Source organism: Schistocerca nitens, chromosome 4 (assembly GCF_023898315.1).
Source record: "Schistocerca nitens isolate TAMUIC-IGC-003100 chromosome 4, iqSchNite1.1, whole genome shotgun sequence".
NCBI lineage: Eukaryota > Metazoa > Arthropoda > Insecta > Orthoptera > Acrididae > Schistocerca > Schistocerca nitens.
Window position 1 is genome coordinate 170,953,179 of NC_064617.1, and position 27,214 is coordinate 170,980,392.

At 40.0% G+C, this 27,214-nt stretch overlaps 1 protein-coding gene across 5 annotated transcripts in view; it reads left to right on the top strand.

Moving 5' to 3' along the window:
- The window catches only part of LOC126251325 (formin-like protein), a 464,159-nt gene that overhangs the window by 234,978 nt on the left and 201,967 nt on the right, over nucleotides 1–27,214 (top strand). For all 5 annotated transcript variants that reach the window (XM_049951660.1, XM_049951662.1, XM_049951661.1 and 2 more), the window contains exon 2: nucleotides 2,594–2,677. In XM_049951660.1, coding sequence (XP_049807617.1) covers nucleotides 2,594–2,677 — 84 coding nt within the window. The remainder of the gene's footprint in view (nucleotides 1–2,593; nucleotides 2,678–27,214) is intronic.

The window sequence follows — 27,214 nt, forward strand, 5'->3', positions numbered from 1 at the left end:
AACACAAAGGGCGTGGGAAACAGAAACAGGCATTGTTCACATTCACTGCCCGATGCGGCGCGGGGGCATTGCACTCTTCCGATTGGAGGTGTTTCACTGTTTATAGTCATGTAGTCAGCTGAAAACATAGTTGGAAACTCTTTTCGAAGAGAAGTAAAGAACAAGAGCGATGGAGCTAAAGGAATGTGTAGCCAATAGTCGCTTCTGTTCGCTGTTCCTTTTTGTTCAGTAAAATAAGTAAATGCGCAGTTTGTGTATAGTTGAGTTAAAACTTCTCAAAATTTGGTCCGACTGACTAATATCTGTCGGTAAGAAAGAGTGGGATATAGAGAAATGTTCCATACTAGTTTTCGGCTTTGATCAGTGACATAGGAAATATGTGACAAACGCGGTAATCGTATGGCGGCTACAACGTTATTGGCGATTTTTTCTAACGGGTGAAGGTACAAATTAGTCTGTTACTACAACCACGTTCCTATCTTCCAACCTAAACTATACCTCGGGCTAAGATACAGATCAATGTGTCATTATAACCGATTTTTCAGTCACATTCGTTGGTTTCGGCTACTAACAACAAAATTGTGAATATATGCACGAAAAGGTGACGTGACATTGTCACTGGTCAAAGCCGACGGTCGTATCGAACATTCCTCTTGACCGGAAAAGTGCACAAGGATTTTTCGCGATAGGAAAAAATAAATACGAAAATCGTGTGTTTACTTTAACATGGTGGCTAATTCTAATTACTTCTCCAAAAGCTGAATTCAAAAACATCCTTTCTTCCTTTGCCTGAAGTAGACAAAGTATTAATGAACTTTTAGGAGACATGAACACGAAACATTCACATAGAGCAGTCTTAACGGTTTGTTGTTATTGCCATTGCTTCGTGGGAGGATCAGAAACCTCACGTACGTCGACCCGTGTAAGTACGTTCTTCTACCTTCGGCACAATTTTTTTTCGATATTTTCAAGAAACGAATATTGGAAAGACCGTCAGCTCGCTGCAATTGCTTTGTCTTTAAAGTTTACGAGATAGGCGACGCTGTGGTTGAGGTGCTGTGTAGGAGGAGCGGGGGTACAGTGCCCTCCTGCCATCCAGGTGTTTTCCGTAGTTTCCCAAACTCACGTTTGATGAACGATAGGGTGGCTATTTCAGAAAAACCACGGCTGACTTCCGATTTGTAATATCTTTCACACTAACCGCTACATCGACAGGTGCCTCTTTTCGTTCGGATGATTTGTATTTCGTTCGGATGATTTGTATTTCGTTCGGATGATTTGTATTTCGTTCGGATGATTTGTATTTCGTTCGGATGATTTGTATTTCGTTCGGATGATTTGTATTTCGTTCGGATGATTTGTATTTCGTTCGGATGATTTGTATTTCGTTCGGATGATTTGTATTTCGTTCGGATGATTTGTATTTCGTTCGGATGATTTGTATTTCGTTCGGATGATTTGTATTTCGTTCGGATGATTTGTATTTCGTTCGGATGATTTGTATTTCGTTCGGATGATTTGTATTTCGTTCGGATGATTTGTATTTCGTTCGGAGATACGTGTTTCAAAGCCCATACCATTGCTATGACATCCTATTCAGCTGGGATACACGAACGACTGATAATACACCTCTCACTTTTTGTCAGTCGCCCAGCTCAGTAGCTGGTCTTTCAACATTTGAATTATTAGTGGTAAACTATTTGAAATTATTATTATTGAATTATTAGTGGTGTGGCACCTTCGTTCGCACGTAGAGAATAAACTGCTCCTGCATCACAATATTTTTTTTGTTTTGTTTTTGAGTTATAGCAAACTCCAGCTGAAAAACACCGATAAAACAAATTACCCAGGTTTTATCGGAAACTGCTGTTAGTCTGTTTAAAAACAAAACACAACATGTCATATCCGAAAACGAATTTCACAACTTAGTTACTACTCACCGGAAACTGACAGCTTGCTTACAAAACTGCTGTTCAAATACATTATATTTTATATAATTTTTTTTTCTGACCATGGTTCTCATTCTCCAAGGAGTCAAAATAGCGGTGCAGTCGAGCGAATTTCGTCCTGGAACACTTTCCAGCGTCTCGGTGTGAGAGTTCTTCTATCGACTCATCTCCGTCATCTACCCCTAGCGGATCACTGTAGATCACTAACTATATCAATGCCACCTTGCTGCTCAGATCGCGATTCATAGGGATAACCACTCGCGCGTGTTTTCGTCATTTACATCTTGCTAACCAGAAATTTATATTCTAAACGAAAATTTGTTGTTGTAACGGAATGCTTCGTCTTTCGTTTTTTATTTTTCAAAAATCGCTAAACCTATATCACCAAGCCAGCTAATCGGAAGCTTATTGTATTTTGTAAGTTGTAGGGGCAAGAACATTCATTCACGGAACAAAGGGATAGAGTCCATTAGAGTCCATCTCCAGTCTGTTTGCGCTTCGTCTCCAGTGACTTTAGCGTCTGTGGGATGTTGAATCATAACCTTAGTTTTTTCCGTGTTGACATGCTATGTGCTCTTAGTATGTAAATAGAAAATGCGCTCTTATTTCTAGTACTAAATGTTTTTATTTCTGTTTGTGTGCAGGCCTCGATGGACCTTCCACCCGACAAGGCGAAACTGCTCAAGCAGTACGACGACGAGAAGAAGTGGGACATCATCTGTGACCAGGTAAGCAGCAGCAGTGGGCTTTTCTGTCTGCTTCACACGGCCTGCAGTTCCATCTCGGGAGGAGTGTGGGATCGGTGGAGCACAGAGGAGAAATTCTGGAGAGCCTCTGGGAACATAGCAAGGCCGCCGCTGGCGCCCTGTGTCCGAAAAACAAGAATAAGGTGACGGTCACAGTGGCGTCGGCATCTGGGGACTGGGCCGTACAGTAGCAATAAGCACTGAGATGTTTGTCACAAACATACACACACTCCAAAAATCACGTGATCATCGTGCAGTGCAAGGTTAGCCCTTAAGCAGTCTACAGATTCTGAACCTCATTACCTCTCAAGTGCAGACAGGTCCCTCGCAAAAGTGCCGCTTGTTTTGTAAACGCGTTTCGTAGATATGTTAACAATTTGCAATCGATATCTAAAGTGGAACCCCTTAAACCTTTAAGAGACAAGTCAAGGGCATTTAGTTTGTTTCATAGCTCAGGCGCCGCTAATTGTTTTGATATAGAAAAGGAAGAGAGAACCGCCGCTGTCTCTTACGTTTTGATCATATTAACGAGTTTGTGTTTTAATAATTCTGCTACGGTAGCGTTGCGGAACGGATACGGAATGCGCCAAAGTAAAATTGTTAAAAAAATAGTAACTACTACATGCAGAAAATTTGCTATTTATCACAAATTGGAATAATTTTACGGACGAATTTTTGTGATCTAGTCTCTTCTGTTCAGTATCTCTTCATTTTCCGGGAACTTAATTATTCATCCAACACACTCATTGGCCACCCCCTGTACGTAGTAGAATAGCAGCTTCCTATTGTGAATCCTTCAGAATAAACAAAATGGTTTGTAGATGTGTATTATTCACTGTCATATATAAATCTTACCTGCAGATGAGAACTCATCGGAATATGTATACATCAACGGACAGAACAGCAGCACTCTCCCACATTACTAAATTTGTCGAACACTCAACTCAGAAGTATATGGTCATATAACATCAATTATTCCTACAATATTTATTCTTTATAAGTGTCTCTCTACTAACATACAAAGCGTTTCTTTGTGACATGACAACTGAAACCACTGCTCTGTATACAGTTTGTAGTTTGGTGTTTGCTTAGAAAGTCCCGAATCATATATTTATATTCATGAAACGCACTACACACTTTAAGTAATAACTAACACAATATGGCGGCTTAAATCGTTTTAACCCTTCATCCGTAAAGATGGTCCAAGACCGAAACCGGTAGAATTTGGATTTAAAATAAAAACAGCTAATAGTTCAAATACACATTTTATAAAACTGAAATCAGGCCTATGTGATAATTAAATAATTTCCTCCTTTGATGTATTTTGATAGCTTGCATAGCAACAGCAATTAAAATTACTATTACTAATAAAGAAATATGTAAAAACGGGACAAATGTCGGACCTTCTTCAGTTTGTAGTGTACATCGCCGCTCATGCGATGTGGGTATTTTCCATCCGTGTACACTAGGTGTCGCAGACGGAATGGTCAATGTTCATGGATATGACAGGAAAGATCATTCGAAGCAAAAAGTTTGATAAACCATGTGCTCTAAAATGTATGCTTGAAAGGCTGTGAGCACTGTTCACTAGAGGTTTCACGGTACCGAAGATGAAGTAGTGATCATAGCTCTTAAGGCATACATTTTAGAGGCCATTTTTACTGGACTTCTGCTTAGAATGATCGTTTTTGTCACATCCATGAATACTGACCATTCCTGCTGGACGCACCCCGTATACAAGAAAAACCTTCCTCCTGAATCTGAAAGACTCACTGCATTTCACACCCATCGTATTCTCCGTCCATAACAATAGCATCACGGGAATCAAAGAATTTATGCAGCCTGTTTCCGCATGATTTGGCCTTCCTTCCACGACTCAAAATAAACACATAACCGTTGATACTTTCTGTTTATTGGTACGTTTTTGTTTTATGCATAATACAGTAATCTTAACCTCGATGTATCAGAGAAATCTTTGAAACCATACGCTGATAATTTTGTTTTCCTGATATTTGTAGTCGTAATTTTTTTCCCTACACTGAATTGAGCAGTAAGAAGACACGGAAGTGAAGGTCTTTAGCTTCCTTTACATTTTTAAAATAAGAAACAGTGTTGATCCATGATTCATTACCCGCGACGTTACATCCTTCCTTTCGTCCTTCCCTGTAAGTATTGAGAAACAATATATCCTTCCTTTCGTCCTTCCCTGTAAGTATTGAGAAACAATATATCCTTCCTTTCGTCCTTCCCTGTAAGTATTGAGAAACAAGTAAACACACATCCATCGTTGGAATAATCCTCGATGCGGAGTTTTCCTTGTATCGATATACTTCTGGGTGTCCTTAGTAATCCTTTATCCTTTGCATTGAATCTATTTTGGAAGCATTGTTTCCGATGAATAATCGTTAGTTTCACAGCTACGGATCTTACGGGAACACTCACTCGCTAACATGGTCGCAATTAGCACACTACAGAAAATTAGAAGCAGTAACAGTGTTTGCTGATGTACAAAGGAGCTCTTTGAAAAAGCACGACGGCCGTGGTCCTTGATTGGGGCCTACATGCTACAGTGAGACAGCTGCCGCATGAAAAAAAAAAGTTTTCGAAGTGTATAAATACCGATAAACAAGTTGTACGAGGAATTTGATTTCCACAGAATGCAGCGTGCAATGTGGAAAGGCGACCGAGCAGGGTACACTTCGGAGATGATGGAGGGTGTGTTACCATCGTTCATCGTTGGGTGGAATTCGCAAAAAAATCTCTTTTCTCGAAAGATTTTTAGCTTACTGCACCATGCATTATACTTATAATCCAGTAAAACTGACAGACAAGTAATACACAGATAAGCAGGTGATTCACGACAGACGTTTTACACTGTTTAGTCTTCTCCTGATTTGTTAGTGACGGTAGGGTATCTTTGTATTATTTATCGATTCGCCTTGATGCGAAACTTCTTGTATCGACAAAACTTTTCCCAGCATAGTTTTCGCTTCATCAGAATATGGAAGCACAGGCGTACAGAATGATGTACAGTGACATTGTTATTTAACAACGAACAGACGCTGAGGTATTGCAATACTTCGTTTTGCCACGTATCATCACACTGTTACAGGACTCGTTTTATAGTATGTCATTTGCAGCTTAGGCAACTGTCGTTACTTGCTGGCGATGAATTGTAGTCGGCTAGCCAATTCGAAAAGTAGGCGATTCACACAAACCGTAACAGCTGACAGTTGTTCGTGTGTGGTTAACACGCTCTGGAGCAACCATACTACTGATATAAATACGTGACGTTCACCAAAACGTATCAGTACATATACAATTTAAATCATAATTGAAATAAATTTCAGTTAAAGGAAGTGCCTAGGTTGTAGATGGAATTCTTCAATATTGAATAAGACCTGTAACAATCAGGTGACACGTGGAGAGAAAAAAATCGGAAAAAAGTGGAATCCCTGTTTTCTAGGGTAGTTTTGGTGTCGTAAGTTAGTTTTCGTTACAGAAGTAAATAAATTAAACAGACAACTAGTAAAAAAAAACTGAACGACCAGGATTTTTCTGTTATGGTCGCCTTCGTTTACTTAATCAGCAATAGTACAGGAATCTCTGAAAGGCAGGAACTATCCAGTCTCCCTTTTCAGCGTATGTGCATTGGAAGTCCAGGCACTGCTCAGTGGCCACGACGTGGGCTTTGTCTGTTATTCTGTACGCACTTGACGGTGTTTGACTAGTCTCCGATTGGAACTGCAGGTAAAGTTACAATGAATAGATTTCCAGGCCGAAAGCAAAATTAAATTGTAGAACGCCGTACAGAAAATTTGTGCCTTTCCAACATTCCTTTGACGTAAAGGACCAAATTACTTTTCTAATTGCCTCTCGCAGTTGCATACACATCCCTTAAAGGTGACTAGTTTCGAACGACTCCATTCCTTTTCGAATTACTTGATAACTTTACCTCGTGTATGGAAGTCAGTTTTGCGAAGGACAGACAATTCGCATGTATACTGTTAAGTACAGAACAAAAGTTCCATGCATTACATCGGAATTATTTTAAAATCACATGATAAAGACGAAGGCAGTTGTCCGGAAATAAACGAACTTGTTCGAAACTAAGCACCGTTACGGTATTTGTATGCAGCTCACAGGAAATTAAATAAATAATAAAAAATTGTTCCATTTTTTCGACAGTTACCTCAGAATTAGGACACCGTCTATGCTAATGATCCAAAAGTGTTTTTGAAGCAGAAGACAGAAATATTTGTTTTGATATTGTTGGAAGCCGTTCTAGGAAACACTAGCAGGTGAAATAACAACTTTCACAAAAACATTATTTAGTAGACGGGGCTCTCTTTAAATAGTAATTAAAAAAACATTCAGTTTAGCACCGTCAATTGCAACAGTACACATTCCCTAGCCATATACATAAAAATATGAACACGCTAAAAAGTTTGTTTCTGGGCGTGCATTTCTGTGAAATCTTACGCTGGAGAAAAAGAAAGCTACCACCTACATTATTTGGGTTCAGCTGCTGTAGTTAATAATAATACCAGTAATACTAATACTACTACTACTACTACTGATAATAATAATAATAATAATAATAATAATAATAATAATAATAATAATAATAATAATAATAATAATAATAATAATAATAATAATGGAGGCCCGGGAAAAGAATAGGCCTCCGGTATGTTCTGCCAGTCGTAAAAGGCGACGAAAAGAACAAACCACTAATAGGGCTAACCCCCCTTTTAGTGTGATTAGTTGGTTCAGGACAGAACTAAAGAAGCCTCGGACAAGCGCCGTCATGGTCGGGGACGACGCTTGAACCCTATGCCCGCCCACAATGGTAACGACACTGCTAGCCAACTGGAAAATGATCTAAATCCAAATAGAGGTGTTTTGCAGGATATGCTTCCTGCAACCACCCTAGAAGGAAAACAAAGACAGAGGATGAGATGGTCAGATGAAGTTAATCGACACCTCATGTTCTGTTATTACCAAGCAACAAACCTAGGAACCAACACAACTGGATACAGATCACAAGTATACACAACATTTATTACCAGATATCCAGAATTAAAATTTTTAACAGAACAACGACTAGCTGATCAGATCCGTGTAATAATCAAAACTAACAGGATACCCCAGTCAGAATTAGAAAACATCAAACAAGAAGTACAACAAATACTGGAACAAAATAATGTGCAATCAGAAGAAGAAGAAAATACAGTAATGGACTCAAACATCCCAGAGCAAACAAACAAAGAACAACACGCACCAATTAAACAATCAGAGGAAAACGAAATCTTAAGACAGCCACCAGAACAAGCACAAATAGAACACGAAGTGACACAGATGCTAGATATAGAAGAAAAATTTCAGCTAACATATATAGAATACAAAGACACAAATACAGACATTAGACCATTCTTGCATAGACCACCAAATAACCCACAAGTCGAAACAATAAAAACTATCAACACAATCATACACAACAAAATAAATGAAAACACAACTATGGAAGAGTTACAACTACTGGTTTATATAGGAGCACTCACTACACTAAATATACACACTAGACAGAGATCAGAACCAACCAACACACAGAAGAAACCCACAAAACCAGCATGGCAACACAGGCTACAGATCAGAATAGAAAAACTGAGAAAAGACATCGGACAGCTAACACAATTTATAAGAAATGAAATATCAGACAAAAAACGAAAAAGGTTAGGTAAAATCTCACAACAAAAAGCAATAGAGCAATTAGATGAAAAGAAGCAGAAATTACAAGCATTGGCCAAACGACTTAGAAGATACAAAAAAAGTGAAAATAGAAGGAAACAAAACCAAACATTCAACACAAACCAAAAGAAATTTTACCAGACAATAGATAACACACACAGTAAAATAGACAATCCACCAAACATAACAGACATGGAACACTTCTGGAGCAACATATGGTCAAACCCGGTACAACATAACAGGCATGCACGGTGGATACAAGCAGAAACAGACTCATACAAGATGATACCACAAATGCCTGAAGTGATAATTTTGCAACATGAAGTCACCCGAGCAATTAATTCTACGCACAATTGGAAAGCCCCTGGAAAAGATAAAATAGCAAATTTCTGGCTAAAGAAGTTCACCTCAACACATTCACATCTAACTAAATTATTTAACAGTTACATTGCAGACCCATACAAATTCCCTGATACACTTACACATGGAATAACCTATCTGAAACCTAAAGATCAAGCAGACACAGCAAACCCAGCTAAATATCGCCCCATAACATGCCTACCAACAATCTACAAAATATTAACCTCAGTCATTGCACAGAAATTAATGACACCTAAAACACAGAACAAAATTATAAATGAAGAACAAAAAGGCTGCTGCAAAGGAGCACGAGGATGTAAAGAGCAACTGATAATAGATGCAGAGGTGACATATCAAGCTAAAACTAAACAAAGGTCGCTACACTACGCATACATTGATTACCAAAAAGCTTTTGATAGTGTACCCCACTCATGGTTACTACAGATATTGGAAATATACAAAGTAGATCATAAATTGATACAGTTCCTAAACATAGTTATGAAAAACTGGAAAACCACATTTAATATCCAAACTAACTCTAATAATATCACATCACAGCCAATACAGATTAAGCGTGGAATATACCAAGGAGACTCATTAAGTCCTTTCTGGTTCTGTCTTGCTCTGAACCCACTATCCAACATGCTAAATAATACAAATTATGGATATAATATTACTGGAACATACCCACACAAAATCACACATTTGCTATACATGGATGATCTAAAACTACTGGCAGCAACCAATCAACAACTCAACCAATTACTAAAGATAACAGAAGTATTCAGCAATGATATAAATATGGCTTTTGGAACAGACAAATGTAAGAAAAACAGCATAGTCAAGGGAAAACACACTAAACAAGAAGATTACATATTGAATAACCACAGTGACTCCATAGAAGCGATGGAAAAAACAGATGCCTATAAATATCTAGGATACAGACAAAAAATAGGAATAGATAATACAAATATTAAAGAAGAACTAAAAGAAAAATATAGACAAAGACTAACAAAAATACTGAAAACAGAATTGACATCAAGAAACAAGACAAAAGCTATAAATACTTACGCTATACCAGTATTGACCTACTCATTTGGAGTAGTGAAATGGAGTAACACAGACCTAGAAGCACTCAATACACTTACACGTTCACAATGCCACAAATATAGAATACATCACATACATTCAGCAACAGAAAGATTCACATTAAGCAGAAAGGAAGGAGGAAGGGGATTCATCGACATAAAAGACCTACATTATGGACAGGTAGACAATTTAAGAAAATTCTTTATAGAACGAGCAGAAACTAGCAAAATACACAAAGCAATCACTCATATAAATACATCGGCTACACCACTGCAATTTCATAACCACTTCTACAACCCTTTAGATCACATAACATCAACAGATACGAAGAAAGTAAATTGGAAAAAGAAAACACTTCATGGCAAGCACCCGTATCATCTAACACAACCACACATCGATCAAGACGCATCCAACTCATGGCTAAGAAAAGGCAATATATACAGTGAGACGGAAGGATTCATGATTGCAATACAGGATCAAACAATAAACACCAGATATTACAGCAAGCATATTATTAAAGATCCCAATACCACAACAGATAAATGCAGACTTTGCAAACAACAAATAGAAACGGTAGATCACATCACAAGTGGATGTACAATACTAGCAAATACAGAATACCCCAGAAGACATGACAATGTAGCAAAAATAATACATCAACAACTTGCCTTACAACATAAACTTATAAAACAACACGTTCCCACATACAAGTATGAACCACAAAATGTACTGGAGAATGATGAATACAAATTATACTGGAACAGAACCATTATAACAGATAAAACAACACCACATAACAAACCTGACATCATACTCACCAATAAAAAGAAGAAATTAACACAACTAATCGAAATATCCATACCCAATACAACAAATATACAAAAGAAAACAGGAGAAAAAATTGAAAAATACATCCAACTGGCTGAGGAAGTCAAGGACATGTGGCATCAGGATAAAGTTGACATTATACCAATTATACTATCAACTACAGGAGTCATACCACACAATATCCACCAGTACATCAATGCAATACAGCTACATCCAAACTTATATATACAATTACAGAAATCCGTAATTATTGATACATGTTCAATTACCCGAAAGTTCCTAAATGCAATATAACATATACCGTACAGTTAAAAGGAAGTGACGCTTGATCAAGGTCCGCGTCACTTTCCATTTTTAACCAGACTTAACGTCTGAGAAAGTAAAGAAATAATAATAATAACCAACACAACTGGATACAGATCACAAGTATACACAACATTTATTACCAGATACCCACAATTAAAATTTTTAACAGAACAACGACTAGCTGATCAGATCCGTGTAATAATCAAAAATAACAGGATACCCCAGTCAGAATTAGAAAACATCAAACAACAAGTACAACAAATACTGGAACAAAATAATGTGCTATCAGAAGAAGAAGAAAATACAGTAATGGACTCAAACATCCCAGAGCAAACAAACAAAGAACAACACGCATCAATTAAACAATCAGAGGAAAACGAAATCTTAAGACAGCCACCAGAACAAGCACAAATAGAACACGAAGTGACACACATGTTAGATATAGAAGAAAAATTTCAGCTGACACATATAGAATACAAAGACACAAATACAGACATTAGACCATTCTTGCATAGACCACCAAATAACCCACAAGTCGAAACAACAATAAAATTTATCAACACAATCATACACATCAAAATAAATGAAAACACAACTATGGAAGAGTTAAAACTACTGGTTTATATAGGAGCACTCACTGCACTAAATATACACACTAGGCAGAGATCAGAACCAACCAACACACAGAAGAAACCCACAAAACCAGCATGGCAACACAGGCTACAGATCAAAATAGAAAAACTGAGAAAAGACATCGGACAGCTAACACAATTTATAAGAAATGAAATCTCGGAAAAAAAACGAAAAAGGTTAGGTAAAATCTCACAACAAGAAGCGACAGAGCAATTAGACGAAAAGAAGCAGAAATTACAAGCATTAGCCAAACGACTCAGAAGATACAAAAAAAGTGAAAATAGAAGGAAACAAAACCAAACATTCAACACAAACCAAAAGAAATTTTACCAGACAATAGATAACACACACATTAAAATAAACAATCCACCAAACATAACAGACATGGAACACTTCTGGAGCAACATATGGTCAAACCCGGTACAACATAACAGGCATGCACGGTGGATACAAGCAGAAACAGACACAAGATGATACCACAAATGCCTGAAGTGATAATTTTGCAACATGAAGTCACCCAAGAAATTAATTCTGCTCATAATTGGAAAGCCCCTGGAAAAGATAAAATAGCAAATTTCTGGCTAAAGAAGTTCACCTCAACACATTCACATCGAACTAAATTATTTAACAGTTACATTGCAGACCCATACACATTGCCTGATACACTTACACATGGAATAACTTATCTGAAACCTAAAAGATCAAGCAGACACAGCGAACCCAGCTAAATATCGCCCCATAACATGCCTACCAACAATATACAAAATATTAACTTCAATCATTAAACAGAAATTAATGACACATACAACACAGAACAAAATTATAAATGAAGAACAAAAAGGCTGTTGCAAAGGAGCACGAGGATGTAAAGAGCAACTGATAATAGATGCAGAGGTGACATATCAAGCTAAAACTAAACAAAGGTCGCTACACTACGCATACATTGATTACCAAAAAGCTTTTGATAGTGTACCCCACTCATGGTTACTACAAATATTGGAAATATACAAAGTAGATCCTAAATTGATACAGTTCCTAAAACGCCCGGGTTCCCGGGTTCGATTCCCAGCGGGGTCAGGGATTTTCTCTGCCTCGTGATGGCTGGGTGTTGTGTGCTGTCCTTAGGTTAGTTAGGTTTAAGTAGTTCTAGGTTCTAGGGGACTTATGACCACAGCAGTTGAGTCCCATAGTGCTCAGAGCCATTTGAACAGTTCCTAAACATAGTAATGAAAAATTGGAAAACCACACTTAATATCCCAACAAATTCAAATAATATCACATCACAGCCAATACAGATTAAGCGTGGAATATACCAAGGAGATTCATTAAGTCCTTTCTGGTTCTGCCTTGCTCTGAACCCACTATCCAACATGCTAAATAATACAAATTATGGATACAATATTACTGGAACATACTCACACAAAATCATACATTTGCTATACATGGATGATCTAAAACTACTGGCAGCAACAAATCAACAACTCAACCAATTACTAAAGATAACAGAAGTATTCAGCAATGATATAAATATGGCTTTTGGAACAGACAAATGTAAGAAAAATAGCATAGTGAAGGGAAAACACACTAAACAAGAAGATTACATATTGGATAACCACAGCGACTGCATAGAAACGATGGAAAAAACGGATGCCTATAAATATCTAGGATACAGACAAAAAATAGGAATAGATAATACAAATATTAAAGAAGAACTAAAAGAAAAATATAGACAAAGACTAACAAAATACTGAAAACAGAATTGACAGCAAGAAACAAGACAAAAGCTATAAATACTTATGCCATACCAATATTGACCTACTCATTTGGAGTAGTGAAATGGAGTAACACAGACCTAGAAGCACTCAATACACTTACACGATCACAATGCCACAAATATAGAATACATCACATACATTCAGCAACAGAAAGATTCACATTAAGCAGAAAGGAAGGAGGAAGGGGATTTATAGACATAAAAAACCTTCATTATGGACAGGTAGAGAATTTAAGAAAATTCTTTCTAGAACGAGCAGAAACTAGGAAAATACACAAGGCAATCACTCATATAAATACATCGACTACACCACTGCAATTTCATAACCACTTCCACAACCCTTTAGATCACATAACATCAACAGATACGAAGAAAGTAAATTGGAAAAAGAAAACACTACATGGCAAGCACCCGTATCATCTAACACAGCCACACATCGATCAAGACGCATCCAACACATGGCTAAGAAAAGGCAATATATACAGTGAGACAGAAGGATTCATGATTGCAATACAGGATCAAACAATAAACACCAGGTATTACAGCAAGCATATTATTAAAGATCTCAATACCACAACAGATAAATGCAGACTTTGCAAACAACAAATAGAAACAGTAGATCACATCACAAGCGGATGTACAATACTAGCAAATACAGAATACCCCAGAAGACATGACAATGTTGCAAAAATAATTCATCAACAGCTTGCCTTACAACATAAACTTTTAAAACAACAAGTTCCTACGTACAAGTATGCACCACAAAATGTACTGGAGAATGATGAATACAAATTATACTGGAACAGAACCATTATAACAGATAAAACAACGCCACATAACAAACCTGACATCATACTCACCAATAAAAGGAAGAAATTAACACAACTAATCGAAATATCCATACCCAATACAACAAATATACAAAAGAAAACAGGAGAAAAAATTGAAAAATACATCCAACTGGCTGAGGAAGTCAAGGACATGTGGCATCAGGATAAAGTTGACATCATACTAATTATACTATCAACTACAGGAGTCATACCACACAATATCCACCAGTACATCAATGCAATACAGCTACATCCAAACATATATATACAACTACAGAAATCCGTAACTATTGATACATGTTCAATTACCCGAAAGTTCCTAAACGCAATGTAACATATACCGTACAGTTAAAAGGAAGTCACGCTTGATCAAGGTCCGCGTCAGTTTCATTTCGAACCAGACCCAAGTTCTGAGAAAGGAAAGAAATATTATTATTATTATTATTATTATTGGTAACCTGCACCTTCGGCGGACACACAGCGTACTCTTCGAGCGTAGATTAATCATGCAGTTACTACTTGGTATCACGTGAGGCTCACATTGACGTCAGCAGTTCAAACATCTAAGATGGTGAAAGGTATCTAGATTCGCGAGCTAGCCAGTAATGTTCTCGGTGATCTCCGCACAGAACACGTGTTTCGCGTGGGACAGCAGTGGCTGTACTTGTCTCCTCAGAGGCGTGGTCTTGACAGCGAGCTGTGACGCCGCCTATTAATTTTGCACGCCCGTGCCGACAGGTTGATCCATTCAGTGTGTGAAGGTGGGGGCTCGGGCAGGTTGCCAAATGGGTCGCCGTTCACGGTTGTGACAAGACTAGCTCGTACCGCGGGACGAACGAATTTAAATGAGTACAGGTTGTTCAGAAGATAATGAAGGGGACTGTGTGCTGCAACCTCCTCTCCGCCCTCCCGCCACGTACCACTCGGAGGTTAAAGGTCGTAGACATCTGTACTCTGGAAACGTCTGTGGACTGCATGGCAGACGGTACTTCCCATCGTACCAGTTATTAAGGCTTCTTCCAGTTCCCCTCAAACATTGAACACCAGAAGAATGATTTCTTTCATGTCTCTGTGCGCGCTATAACTAGTCACATCTTTTCTTCGTGGTATCTACGGGAGCGTTTCGTAGGGATTGTACACACCCAAGGAAAAGCGAGTAAAGCTCCGCGTTCTGGCCATGATGGGCCAATCGCGTCCGAACGATCGCCGTGTCGTCCTCTAATCAGTGACCTCACTGGATGCGGTATTGAGAAGGTTCAAATGGCTCTGAGCACTATGGGACTTAACATCTGTGGTCATCAGTCCCCTAGAACTTAGAACTACTTAAACCTAACTAACCTAAGGACATCACACACATCCATGCCCGAGGCAGGATTCGAACCTGCGACCGTAGCAGTCGCGCGGTTCCGGACTGCGCGCCTAGAACCGCTAGACCACCGCGGCCGGCTATTGAGAAGGGATGGAAAAAACTGGTACCGGTCTTTCAGTTCCAAATAACTGGTATTTTTCGGTATTCAGTTGGTCTCGGTTGTAGCAGGTTTTTTGTTTTTTCCTGATAACTGAGTACAAAACCGAAATAAGTTAGCCGTACTAACACTGCTAAATTTGTCTAAAACATCCTTCCTTAAGAGAGCGATTTCTATACTTAAAATTTGCTTTATTTTGAAATATTGTGTTATTACATAAAATCAGAAAAGCGATCAGTGCTATTTTAATAACAATGCCGAAAGAAACGAGCAACAAACACATCGCATAAGAATTGGTACAGCATTGCTGTTGCCTTGTGTCATGGCCTAAGGCACACGTGTACGCGTAGTGTGCGAGACTTCTCCCCACCTGGTCTTTACAGTAGTTTATCGCTGTCGTCGCCGGCCATCAGTTGTGTTGCAGAATGGCACCAACCGTAGTCCGGAAATATTTTTACAAAGTGACGTAACATTGAAGTATAGTGCTTTATTTGCGTTAAAAAGATTAGATTTGTCCGCCAATTGTACGAAAAAGTAAGAGGAAGGAGATTGTGATAACAGTAATAAATTAAAAACTTAGGAACTATTCATTGATGATAGATAATAAAAATAGAAAGTAGTCAATCTGCAGCCTGTGTCTACATAGTACACCTTATCTGGTTGTAGCGCTTGAAAACGGACAAATTAACATGAAAAAATTGCCTTTTTCAGCTTCAGTTTTCATCCTTTGGCATGACTATTCGTAATGCCCAAACACTGATACGAACCATGATTACAACATGATTTTTGAAGAGTTTCAAAAAATTAAAAGCAATAAGAGAATACTGGTGGTTTTCTTTCTAGTATTCAACAACTTTTCGAAGAAAGCAACGAACGACGAACGGAAGAACTATCCTTAAATTTGCCTGCTAAATTAAATATTTTCATTCTATTTATCTTGAAACTGAAAGTCAAAATGTTTCCATCTTTGTTTGATTTATCACAGGAAATAATCGGAACAAAATCAGAAAATCGGTTAGTTCAGAAACCGGCTATTTTGAGCGGTTTTAAGTAAGGTTAAACTGCCGTGGAAATAGCGATAATACCGTAAACCTTTATTTTTTTCCTCTCCAGCGATAACCGCCCTCCCTAATATAGAGGGGCGTGAGGTCAGCACACCATCCTCCCGGTCGTTGTCGGCTTTCTTGACCTTGGAGCCGCTGCTTCTTTCTCACTCACTGAGCTTCTGAATTGGCATTAACAGGCAGAGTGCATCCCGTTGTGGTCCTCTCACGAAGGAAAAATCCCTGGCAGCACCGGTAATCGAACCCGGGTCCTTAGTGGTCAGTGGTCAGCGTGTCTGGCTGCTAAGTTGAGCTGTGGAGGCGGACAGCACATACGTAGTTTGTTATTTAAAGCTGATTCTTGAAATTTTTCTTAGGTTTTGTCAGAGTAGTTAACGTCCATCTTGCCAGTTCAGTTTCTTCAGCATCTCTGTGACACTTTTCCACGGACAAAACAAACTTCTGAACATTCGTGCTATCATTACCTCTATACGTTTAATATCGCCTCTAAGTCCTCTCTGATACTGTTCCCGCACACTTCAGCAATATGCAAGGAAGGAGCTCAGGAGGTATTAAGTAATATAGTAGTGCACGTCCAATGGACCGAAGTCTACCATGTGTTTTACTTCCGACTGAGTTTATGTGATAATTCCATTACATATCCCTACAAATTATTAAGTCCAAGTATTTATGACTTGACATATTCCAATTGTGTCATTGGCATTTTAGGCAAATAGCTTTTCCATGAACGATCAGTGTAGGGGTGGGAAGGGATGGGACGACAGAAGGAAAATTTGCTTTCGCTTTTCTCTAAAAAAGCATATTAGAAGGTGATGGCACCCAAAATTCTCTGATTATTAGAAACTATCACGAAGAATTTTTTGTTATGCGATCTTTAGAAAAAGCATTTTTTCGATTTGCTGTTTAACATACAGTACTATTTCCGCCCCACTTTCTTAGTTACAAAAGCAAAACATAGTGATAAAATCGGTATTGTCAGACTATTACATACCCAACAACTGAACGGCTATTGTCTTTAGCTTTTGTAGTCCCATTCCTTTCGCCAAAGGTGTTTTTAGTATGTGAATTACAATGGTGAAGTGCGAGTGGGAAAATCTGCCACAAATCTTGGAGAATTTCTGGAGGGTCAGGTTGATGTTGAAACAACTGGTAATTTACAGCTCTGTGCACTTGTTCATTGGCCTTGAGAGTACTTTCCTTTTGCAATCGAAGCTTTTTCGCACCTTATTTTCCGTCCGTTTAGGCCAAAAGACATGCGCAATGTTCTCCACGAATTTTTCTGTTGTTCGAAATAATCACTATTTCCTTTCTCGTTGTAAAAATATTAGCATTGACCTTTTCGGCAGAGGGACTACCGACCTCGGCGTTTGTCCCTCGGTCGCCACCCAGCGAACCTTTTCCCACAGATGATACGGACTTTGGCTACTTTCGGTGCAGTCGATGGGACTGGGAAGTACTGTAACATCCACCATACTCCCCGGACTTAAGTCCTTGTGATTTTGATTTGATTCCGAAGATGAAGGAACCACTTCGTGACATTCGCTTCAGAACTGTTCCACAGATTCGACAGGCAGTAGACCACTCCAATCGCACCATCAACACTACAGGCTCTGCTAACGGTATACTACGCCTTCCACATCGCTGGCAACGGGTTCTACACAACGCTGGTGGCTACTTTGAAGGATAGTAACAGGTTCAAACTTGTAACTCTTCTGTATCGGTTGTGAATAAATAGTTGCCACTATTTAAGTGCCAATCTTCGTATAATAGTGAATAAAGGACCTGTCACATACAAATAGCCGTCCGCTGTGGCCGAACGGTTCTAGGCGCTTCAGACCGGAACCGCGCTGCTGTTGCGGTCGCAGGTTCGAATCCTGCCTTGGGCATGGGTGTGTGTGATGTCCTTAGGTTAGTAAGGTACACACACACACACACACACACACACACACACACACACACACACACACATTTTTCGCTAGGTTGTGAACTTGTTAATTAATAATTCATCCCACTGCTGCCATACGAATATGGAATCGTTGGATTCAGGAGGGCCGTAGTGAACGGCATGTAGGGTCTCTGCTGCCTCCCAGCTAGGTGGATATACATATTGTTCGCTAGGCCATGCGAGATCGTATAACTATGTCAGGATACGAGCTTGTTTACAGCAATAATTCACAGTGACAGTGCGACGTTGTCTAGAGACCACCGATTATCGTTATTGGGGCTTTCTCGGGGGGGTGGGGGGGGGGGGGGCAGCAGAGATAGATGCGCCCATAGAGTAGAAATATGTCTGTGGTTAGCAGTACGTTCTGCCCCTGTTGTCAGCATTAAGCTGAAACTTTCACGCGATCTCGGGACGATGATGTGTTTTTAAGCCCAGGACCCATTGGCCGTCACGTCAAATAATTCCATAATGCATTTCAAATGGCGGCATTTACACAGGTCGTCAACAGGTCGTCAAGGTTTCTCGGGAAGAAAGTTTCATCTGCAAACATCGTAAATTAACCTATATTGGCTAAGTTCATTCGTGTTATAGTAGTTGATTTCGTCTTCTTGTGTCTTCGTAATCTTTTGATTTATTATTGCGCTTTGTTTTCGTAGCAAATTGCAAACCTTCCCGGACGACTCGGATATTTTTCCATTGAGTGGTCTTACAAAAGCGAAGTCAGATATGACAGCGAAAAATTATATAGAATTTACATTAACGGAACAGCGTACTCCCACGATGTACATAAATAAGAAATTAAATTGACGAAGCAATTTCCATTACAAAATAATTTAAGTGGAAAGGTCAGATTCAATGACGCTTTACGTAAATAAAAATTAATGAATTGGTTAAACAGGCTCCATTTTTTCGGTTATAGCTATTGTTTGACGTGTTTTATATAAATATATTCCGTCTTGGAAATAAAAATATAAAATGAAAATAAACGTCGATGTTTTGAAGTGTTGTTTCAGTTCTCAGCAGTTTACCAAAGAAAATCTAGAACATAAGCTACGAAACTCGCTTTGGCTTTTGGTAAACTTCGTAGTTATTACTTTCTGGATTCCGATACTATACTCTGACCTTTCGTATCACAGATGGTGACGGGTAACATCACTTTCGCCATTGGTACTGGGCTAAGGGAAGTGACGTGACATGGCGTGACGGGCAGTATGAATAGAGGCTGACGTGATTGCGCCGTGACGTGATGCCCTTTCATTTTCCTCTTAAAAGCTAAGAACTCAGTTTATTCCAGGTATCAAACGCAAATTATTATGTTGTATACAAAACGCCTGTACCAAGTCCACACCACCTGCATAGGGAATCCGTCTGTACTAGCGGTATGATGACATTGAAAATTAGTAGTATGTAATACGGACAAACCTACGCCTTCCCGAGATCACATGAACCCTGCCGCAATGTATTTTGAAAACAGAAAATCAACTCTGCGCGTCTGAGTGCTCACTTCAGAGATATTTCTACTCTGTGAATACGTCCAAAGATACCGTGGACAGGAGGGACACCACGTCATCTTTCTAAGTGAGTCGTGATTATACGTACAGCATCGCGGTGGGCCCATCCGTGGGCGGAGGCTCCGAGAACGAAAGTTACTGCATTGAAAATGCGATTGTCACAAGATGCAGCACATAGCGTTATGGTACGGGGTGCCTTTGGATACACACCATAATAATCTCTGTTTACCGTAGCCTGTAATTTTGACAGGAGTCCTGCTGCATTTGTGTGCCGAATGTTCGAGGTCTCCGCGACGTTAACTTCAAACAAAATAACGCGAGCTGCATGTTATCCTTACTTCCCTAACGTACCTCGATACAGTGTGTTCCACGTTCTGCAGATTTCCCAACCATTGAAAACGTAAGGTCAACGGAATGCTGGGACACTGGCAAGCCGCCACTATCTAGAAACCACGATTGATGACCTCTGGTGTTGAGCTGCAGTAGAATGGAACTATGTACCAGCGTCTGTTACCCAAGCTCAGCGTCACTCGATGCCCATCCAAGTTAGAGCCATTGTTGCTGCCAGAGGTGACAGCGCCGTGTGCTAAAATTTCGCGTGCCGCGCACCCCAAACACCTACAGATTTAGTCATCTATTCTTCGCACTCGACTGTACACGCACAACATACAATTTCGTTTCCTATCCTTCCTGGTGTTGCATTATTAATGGAGAACAATGTACCCGTATTTAGTGTTTACAAGGGATTGCAGAAGCCAGGAAGAAATACTTTGCCCTCTTACCTTCTTGTGCAGTTGGGCCTGTTTGGGATGAAACTGTTCACTGCAAATACAGACTTTCGAAATGATGTGTGAGTGATTGAATTCTGCTACGGAACGGCGCGGAGACTGTGCGGGCCTGAGCGCCTGTACCCTGTCAGCCACTTCCCTCTCGACGTCGCGTCCACACTTCCCGTGTCGTTTGCTAGCGCCCACTGTTGACTGCGTCCTGTCCCCTTCCACAAGGCTCCTTTGTGCCCGAACATCACTGCAATCTGTGCCTCCCGATGACAGGACTCTGTAGCGCGTTAGAAACTATCTATAGCAACCTTACTCAGCCCCCCCCCCCACCACCGGGTCTCTCTCTCTCTCTCTCTCTCTCTCTCTCTCTCTCTCTCTCTCCCCCCCTCCACCCCCACATGTCAACCTTGTTTTAGCAGATACACCACGCAAGATGTAATGAACGATTGAATTTATCGTAGCTTGGTTTTCGCCAAAAGATGGTACACAGATGGGTAGATAATTTTTGTGTGTTAAATCCTTTGAATTCTAGTATTACCTGAAATATTGAACCAAGCAGTTTTCATAAGACATAATGAAAATGAAAGCCCGTAAACTAGCTGCAGCAAGGTATTATGATTGATATTTTACACGACAGGCCTGTTTTGGCTTAATCAAGTGACTCTTCAATTGAAGTCATGTCGTGGCAAGTGTGATATTTTTTGTAGTGACAAAACGTAGAAAATACATATTGACAGTTCAGTGTGTTGACAGTTCAGTTCTAATATGATACATGTACTTTGTAAATATACAACATCGATGTAAAGAACTGTCAAAATATCTGTCAAAGTATTTTTCACATTTTGTAACTACAAAAAAAATTATACTTCCCACTCCTTGAAAGAAAAAGCTAGACATGCAATGTGGACTACATTTCCAGCTAGACTGCACTTGATAGCCGGCTGGGGTGGCCGAGCGGCTCTAGGCGCTACAATCTGGAACCGTGAGACCGCTACGGCCGCAGGTTCGAATCCTGCCTCGGGCATGGGTGTGTGTGATGTCCTTAGGTTAGTTAGGTTTAAGTAGTTGTAAGTTCTAGGGGACTGATGACCTCAGAAGTTAAGTCCCATAGTGCTCAGAGCCATTTTTTGCACTTGATATGTCACTTGATATTGTCGAAACAGGACTATCGTGTAAAATATTAAATATGTTACCTTACTGCAGCTTGCTTTGGTGCTTTCATTTTAATTATATTCTTATAATAACGTATACTAAGCTACAGGCCCAACGGAACCTAAAATATTGACAAGCAGTTTTTTTAACTAGGTACTGCATAGTTTTTAACGTCATTCGATAGCTCTGGAAATGAGTGCAGTGACGTAACACTCTTTAACGTTGGTGTTGCAGCTCTTCGCAAAAATACCGGAGAAATACCCTAAAACCGAAAGGCAAAGCGCGGGGATCGGCTGTTGCGGCTTAAAATGCCAAATAGGGCTCTCGTCAATGATGTGATTCAGATTCAGTAATGGCCGTTAATCCTTTTCCTAATAGGTGTAAATTCGGGGACCGAGGCGAGCAAAAGAAATACGTAACGACCTCTCAACATGTGAAGACTGCGCAGGTTATGGCGTTGCAGTCAATGTTCCATCTTACGCGGCTATCAAGAGAAAGCTCTTGCTGGTCAGTCTTCTTTAGTGGGCGAATTTCCTTCTCGCCTCACTAAAACATGCGGTTTCAGCGTCCGGGTGAGCAGCGAGTTCTCGGTAGCCTTGGAGCTGCACCTGCCGTACTGTCACATTGCCTCGACCTACTAATAGCGAATACTTTACCTAGGAACAATGCTAGTGTTCAATAAACACGCACAGTGAAGAAGTGAAAGTGGCGACAAAATCGTGTCTGGCCTCCTATTCCTTCTGTAGCCGTCTGTAATTGCGAAAATGTTGCGGGTGGAGGATTTTGTGGACGAACCGACCTCTCGATCACGCCCACAGATATTGAGTGTTAATCATATCGGATCTAGGTGGCCAAATTATTTACTCGAATTGTCCAGAATGTTCTTCAAACCAGTCGGGAACAGTTGTCGCCCAGTGACGACATGACATCGTTGTTTGGGAAACATGAACGGCTGCAAATGGTGCCCATGTAGACGAGCATAACCATATACAGTGATCGGTTCAGCTCGGCCTGAGGACGCAGTCCATCCCATATAAACACAGCACATGCATTTGTGGAACCACCACCACCTTACACAGTGCCTTGTTGACAACCTGAGTACATGGCTTGGTGGTGTCTTGCGCCACAATCGAACCCTCACCATCAGCTTTTTCCATCTAAAAACGGTAGTTATCTGACAAGATCACGTTCTTTTTCCAGTCATCTAGGGTCCAACCGATATGGTCACGAACCCAGGAGAGGCGCTAAGGCGATGTCTCATTGTCACCAAAGACATTCGCGTCAGTCGTACGCTACCCCAGCCCACTAACGGCAAATTTTGGCGCACGCTCCTCACGGATACGTTATTCGTTGGTTGTCCACTGATATCTGTGGTTATTTCACGCAGTGTCTCCTGTCTGTTACCACTGACAACTCTACGCGAACGCCACTGCTCTCGGTCGTTAAGTGTAGGCCGTCGGCCACCGCGATGTCCGTAGTGAGAGGTAATGCCTGGAATCCAGTTTTCTCGGCACACTCTTGACACTACGAATCTCGGAATATAGAATTCCCTAACGATTTTCAAAGTGGAATGTCCCCTGCGTCTAGCTCAAGGTCTGTTAATTCCCGTCATGCGGATAGTCACGTTGGAAACCTTGCCACATGAATCATCTGAGTAGATATGACAGCTCCGGTAATGCACTACCCTTTTACTCAGTGTGTACCGCCATCTATATACAGGGGAGTCGTGGGGAAAGGTACATGCTGAGAGGGGTGATAGTATTAGTGATTCTGAACAAAAATCTTTATGTGCACATATGCCTTATTCTGAATGATTTCCGAGATAAACACGTTTAATATCACTTTTCTATATTGATTGGCGACTCCATGGAGTGTTCTGTGCACCACGACCAGATAATGGATATAATTGGAAGGAGAAACAGCCTTGGTCGTATTTTTTTGTTTTATTATCCGCAAAATCGATTTATGTGATCGCTCTAAGCCTGTTAATACCAGTGCCTAACAAGTTTGTGTCTTACAGCACTGAGGATGGTCACTAAGTGACCGAAAATCGATTTTGCGGATAATAAAACAAAAGAAAAAACGACTTTTCTATATGTTCTCTTAAGCATCTCGAAAATCACTCCCTCCAGCGATAATGTGTCGCAGCAAAAAATTAAACTAAGTCAAATTTCCTACAAAAAAAAGGGTGTACTTTTTTCTCTCTAGGACTAATAATGTTTGCGAAGAGAGGACGATGATATTTAAAATCTTGCGCTACGCGTGTGCGCTGTAACTTTTGCTTTTGTAGGGAATGAGAGGTAGTTTTCCGATTTACTAGACCACAAAGGTCCGTATCAAATTGTACGTGTCAGCTTCCTCCAAAGTACTGCGTTACAATGTAAACAATAACTATATTTGAAAGTACAGAAAATAAAACACAATGTACATTAAATGTGTTATCTCAGAAACCATTCGGAATAGGGCATGTGCCCAACCGATGTTTTTTGTTCAGAAATACTATCACCGATGAAAGCTTGTGCCTTTCCTCCAGACTCGCCCTGTATTTGCATATTGCTATCCCATGACTTCTGTCGGCTTAGTGTGAACAGGACGCCGAAACGGATAAAGAACAATGTAATCAAGACAGTAAGCGTACATTCTGCGGAAGTCGCTTCGCATATGCTCAAGTCCCACAAACTACGTACATGTGAGACGGTTTATCGTTATCGAGCCTTCGGCGAGGCTTTTGTAATTAGTTGGATCCTTTTAGCTCTACAATATACCGAAGTTGTCATTTATTTTCATATTGTTTAGCAGATCTGAGGATGGATGACGTTGCCCGAAGCCGGTCAGTTTGAAATAATAAAAACAGTAACCGACGGACGGAAAGTAAATCTGTTTTCTTAAAACACTTTTATCTGATGTTCTCATGATGGGCTATGTACAAAACGTGTAAATGGTACTAGAGGGAGCTGTAGAGGGTAAACTATAGAGAAAGACAGGGACTGGGATACATCCAGCAAATAATTCAGAACGTAGGTTGTAAGTGCTACTCGGAGATGAAGAGGTTGCTACAGGGGAGGAATTCATGGCGGGCCGCATCAAGCTAGTCAGAAGGCTGATCACCAAAGAAAGGTGAGGTGGGGGGCGGGTCGGGTCATGCACACTGCCTGTAACATAGGGACTTTAAGGGGGGTAGGACGTCAAACTAGCCGACTTGGAACAGGAGTGGCACCAGAGGACATTTTAATTTCCACTGTCTATACTTTTACAAATAAATTTATAAAACTTTGTCAGCATGACCAGGAAGGATTCAGGATTCACGCTCATAGCAGTGGAAGTTTAAAAAATAACAATATTTTTTTACGTGTGAAATGTCATTTTTTCACTTACTATTGGCTGCATTCGTTGCTATAGGCACACTTTTCTTCATAAGTTAGAGAGACTGTTCGATGAATTTTGCACAGCATACAAAACCATACTTACAGGTGTATGAAACTCTTGTATTTTCCAAATCTATTAAAAACTGTGCTAAAAATTGAGATAATTAACCATAAAATTTGAGTTTTTTCTAAACATGAAGTTTAAAATGTAACAGCGTTCATTTTTTCATCAATTAAATAAATTCTAGAGTTTCATACACCTGTAGGTATGGTTTGTATGCTGTGCAAAATTCATCGAAGAATCTCTCTTGTGAAGAAAAGTGTACCTATAGCAACAAATGCAGCCAATAGTAAGTGAAAAAATTTATTTTGTTACACTTTTGAACTTACATTGCTATCAATTTGAATCCTGAATCCCTCCTGGTCGTGTTGACAAAGTTTTATGAATTTTTGTAAAATTATAGACACTGGAAATTAAAATGTCCTGTGGTGCCTCTCCTGCTCCAAGTCGGCCCGTTTGACGTCCTACCCCCCCTTAAGTCACGATACACGGCAACAGGGACATTGTCTCAGAAAAACTGTGCTAGTTTCTGTGCAGTGTATTTGTTGCTCGTTTTTGTTGGCGTTGTCATGAAAAAGCACTGATCGCTTTTCCGAGTTTCTACAATAAAGCAGTATTTCATGTCAATCTAAAGTTTGTGAATAAAAATTTCTTACTTCAAAAAGAAAAATTTTAACACTGCAGCGGTAGCTAATTGAGTTTGTGTGTTTACTCTATGATTAGTAAAAAATTAGGAACATCTGTTCTAACAGACAAACAAATACCGGTTATTCAGAACTAAAATACCGGTATTGGTTTTAAATGGTCGGTCTTTCCTATCCCTATTACGGACCGATACAATGCAGACGTCGCCTGCAGTCAGCTTGCTAACCTCTTTACCCATTGCCAGTGCAGCTGAGAGATGACAATTGAAGCGTTGCTTGTTTGTGTGTTACGATGGAACAACTACTCGGCCAGGCCAGCAAAATTTGGCGGTGATACAAAGTAGCAGACAGGTAGGCGACTCTGCCTTACGTAAGCCCAGGACGCGGCTTCCTGTGTATGTGTCTCCAGCAGTCCGTGGCGAGTGGGACGTCCTCTCCATCAAGGTTACAGCGGCGGCTGCAACTTGCAAAATTTGCTGACACACGTCCGTTTTCATAGCACTTGCCTTTCCATCACTAGAAATGGACGCACCTACTTCATCTGCAAACATATTGCGAAAACCACAGTGAGACGAATGGCAGAGGGTACGTGCCATGGTGTCTCTTGTTTGGATTTCCTTCCGCTCATATTGCATATGGAGTGCGGGAAGAAAGACCACTTACATGCTTCAGTCTACTCCTCTAAGCCCCTATGGGAACGATCCGTAGGTGGCTGAAGAATATCTCTAGATTCTTTAGTTAATATTGGTTCTTTAAACTTTGTAAATACACTTTCTCGAGATAATGGTACATCTCCAAACGTTTGGTAGTTTATTTTTATTTTTTTGTATTTTCTTTTCAGTGACGCTCTCCAGTGTGTCAAACAGACCTATGACTATTCGTGCCGCCCATTTATTTGTATATACAGGGTGGTCCATTGATAGTGACAGGGCAAAAACATCTCATGAAATAAGCATCAAAC